This window comes from Triticum urartu, chromosome 2A (genome assembly GCF_056163025.1).
Source record: "Triticum urartu cultivar PI428250 chromosome 2A, HENAU_Tu73, whole genome shotgun sequence".
Lineage (NCBI taxonomy): Eukaryota > Viridiplantae > Streptophyta > Magnoliopsida > Poales > Poaceae > Triticum > Triticum urartu.
The window spans coordinates 742,554,276-742,557,711 of record NC_141874.1 but is presented as its reverse complement, the minus strand read 5'-3'; the positions used below and the strand labels follow the sequence as shown (position 1 = coordinate 742,557,711).

Below are 3,436 nucleotides of genomic sequence, written 5' to 3'. Positions count from 1 at the left end.
GGTGTTTCTGCAGGCCGACGGTGAGCAAGAAGGGACCGCCATGGACATGCAGATATGTATGCTGCGTGAGCGGGTGCGCGAGCACATGGACAAACTAGTGCAGAGTTTGATCTCGGCAGACAGGGAACAAGAGAAACGGGAGGCAATCCCCATGTTGCAGTCGATCTCGGATACAATCGGGCGGCTCTGTGCAGCCCACGGCTAACCGGCCACGGAGGAGTTGGATGACAAGAAGGTCGAGGCCATCGACAGCGGCAACCAGCTGAAGGAGGAGGAGGAGGAAGAGGAACTTGATCAGACGGGCATGAGCGGCAGGGAAGGCAGAGTCGCGGAACAATCGGTGGTCAACCGCGGACGCATTGCAGCCGCAGAGACCAACCCGGGAGCCGAGGAAGTCGACTACGCCGAGTACGAGGAGGAGGCATTCGCTCGCTTCCGGAGGGGCTGGGAGAGTCTCCACGCCAACACCAAAAACAGCTTCGAAGACCTGAGTGAGTAATAAACACGCGTCTTGCATGCATGTTAATCTTCTATTTTTCTTTTCTCATCCTCGATCGTCATGGTATATTTCCTCCGTTTCTTTTAGACATTTTGAATAGATTACAACATACGGATGTATGTAGACATATTTTAGAGCATTTGTTGGAATCTCTAAAAAGACTTATATTTAGGAACAGAGGAAGTAGATTTCATGTAGAGTATATATTTTCTGACACAAACATCCCTACTTAACTGCCGTGCTTTTAAATCTTCTGTTTTCTTTTCTTTTCCCTTCCTCTTCGTGGTATAGACTTCATGTAAATATTTTCTAACACAACTTCCCTGCTTAACTGCCATGCTTGCAGCCTTGTTCAGTCCCATGCTCTTTACACACTGCACGCCGGGATTCAAACCAATGGACGCCGTCCTCGTAAGGACCGTGCAGATCTGCTCCATCAAAATCACCGACTTGAAACACTTTGAGTGGCCGCTGCAAGTGTACGGCGTGGTTGCTGCCCGAGATGCCGTGGATGAGCGCCGCAACCCTATCTTCCTCCATTCAAGGGATGACTGCCAAATCCTGACTGAAGAGGTATGTATACTTCTTCTTCTTGCGTATTGGTTTTCTTCGATGATCGATGCCCTTGTTGATTAGTCATTAACGGAAAATACGGCGATGATGCTTAATTGCAGGATCCTTTTCTACACTTGACCGGCCCAGTTCGTGCAATTATGTCGGAGGAGCCCGTTGACATCGAAATCCAACTCAAAGTAAGGGGCACAACGGCGTCCCAAGATAGAGCGTTGGTCAGCCATGTCTATTATTATGATGGTGATTATGAATATAGTTTAAGCCCGATCATCATTGAAAAGCACTCTTGCACAATAGAGTTGAGCGCTCAACAGCTTAAACGTTCAGTCCAAGCCACCATCTTTGGTGCTCATGTTGTTGTCGATGACAAGTCAAATCCTTTTGAACATGGAGTCCGGGTTGTCTGCTCCTCACTATGTCAGCAGCACGACTCTAAAGACGCCGATGAGTCCCCATCTATGGAGCTTGTGTTGCTTGATTCGAAAGTTGCAAGAAAGCGCGTGGTGGAACATGGTTACCTTAATCTGTCAAGGCAAGTTGTTTCTGTAAAATTGAGTGGAAAGCTTAAAGTTCTCATTCAAGCATACACACCATCCGGAGGAATCGCGACACAGGGTCATGTCTTCGTCATGCCCAAGACATGCAACACCAGCGAACATGCATGTGACCTTGACGGCTTCAAGGTGGAGTTTACCGTTGCTTGGTCCCATCTTGTTGAAGATGAGGAGCGTATCTTGATGAATGGGCGCGTGGATCCTTTCGCATCGTGTCCTCTACATCCCTCTTTTGCCCTCGAAAGGAAACCTTCTAGTGTTAGTTTGTTGATGTAGGTCTTTCATGTTGTGCTCGACTATGTGAACTGTTATGTATCGTGAACTTTATTTCTGTGTCCTTCATGGACCACTATATCATTGTATTGGTGCTATCTTAGTGAACACGTTATGTATATTATGGTTTTCTTCATTATAAAACTACTAATCCATATTTACTACTCCCCCTGTCTCATAATATAAGATTGTTTTGCAAGCTAAAACTATATTGCGGGAGGAGGGAGTACCTCTTTATATCGGCTAGCAAACTATTTATATATCGAAATATGTATATGGCAACCGTGTGCCAGATTGCAAAACTGCCACACGCCTCCCGATCTCCTTCCTTTTCCGCATGTCCTCCCCGACCTCCCTCCCGATTTCTTTCCTTTCCTGCACGCCTCCCGATCTCCTTTCGTTCCGCGGGCACACCCGCTCGTGACTTCCTAATTTTCGTAATCGTCAATTATGACCTCACGCGACTTCCTAATTTTCGGGCAAAAATAATGCTTGGATTAGGATTTGATCTCTGGTCTGCAGGTAATCAACAAAGGGAACTAACCACCTCACCTATGACACTGATTGTTGAACAAGCTAAGGGGAATACTGTTTTTGACATGTTTTTGCCTTTAATATGTTAGCACTGAATTTTTTTTGTTTCAAGCATCGTGGTAACTTTGATCATTGGGAATAAATTTGTTGAACCCGCCCCCCGGTAATTTCTGTAAATGGCACGATAACATTCACGCTATAGACCTGATAATTTAGATACAAACATCGTGGTAACTTTAACCATTGGGGAAGATAAATGTGAAAAGATACCCGATAATTTATGTGTAAATAGATGGTAATACACACAGCGCACATCTGATAACTGAGATAGAAACACCATGGTAACTTTGATCGTAGGGATTTTTTTTTGAAAAGATACTCCGATATCTTCTGTGTAAATAGCACGGTAGTATACCTCCCTCCCCTGGCATTTTTATGTGTAAATAGCATGAAAATATATGCACTGCGATAACTAAAGACCATGATAAGTTTCTGACCCGTGGGGGAGAATTTGCTGAAACATACCCCTAATAAATTTTATGTAAATAACATGATATTTTAAGCACTACGGGCTTGATAAGTTACCTAGAATCACCATGATAACTTTTTTTCCCAGGAAAAAGTTGTTCAAAACATCCCCAATAATTTTTGTGTAAATAACATGATAATATAAGCACCGCATAACCGATAACTTGCAATATAAACATGATGGTAACTTTTTTTACCAAAGGAAAATAAGTTGTTAAAGACATACACTCGCCTCGCGCGTGGGCCTCTTGGATGAACACAACACATGGCGTGCCACGATAAAGTGACATAATGTTTAGTGTCATGAGGGGCACACGTGCTATAGGCGTGATAAGTTACGCAAAAACATCGTGGTAATTTTTGACCTATGGAAAATGCTACCAAAACACACCCAGGTTTTTAGGTGCAAGTATCATGATAATATACGAACTGTAGACCCGGTAACTCATGTACAATCCCCCATGGTAACTTTGAC

At 44.2% G+C, this 3,436-nt stretch overlaps 1 protein-coding gene across 1 annotated transcript; it reads left to right on the top strand.

Moving 5' to 3' along the window:
- The first annotated feature begins 418 nt into the window (after positions 1–418).
- Positions 419–1,902, top strand: LOC147987542 (uncharacterized). Its single transcript, XM_087542423.1, has 3 exons — positions 419–491; positions 846–1,072; positions 1,174–1,902. Exons 2-3 carry the CDS (start codon positions 860–862, stop codon positions 1,900–1,902), a joined length of 942 nt encoding a protein of 313 aa, XP_087398549.1. The 5' UTR covers positions 419–491; positions 846–859.
- Positions 1,903–3,436: the final 1,534 nt, after the last annotated feature.

Excerpts from the sequence above, each read along its gene's own strand:
- LOC147987542 (XM_087542423.1), top strand. The coding sequence starts at position 860 with ATGCTCTTTACACACTGCACGCCGGGATTCAAACCAATGGACGCCGTC. Across the intron at positions 1,073-1,173 it reads GCCAAATCCTGACTGAAGAG|GATCCTTTTCTACACTTGAC; the intron begins GTATGTATACTT and ends GCTTAATTGCAG.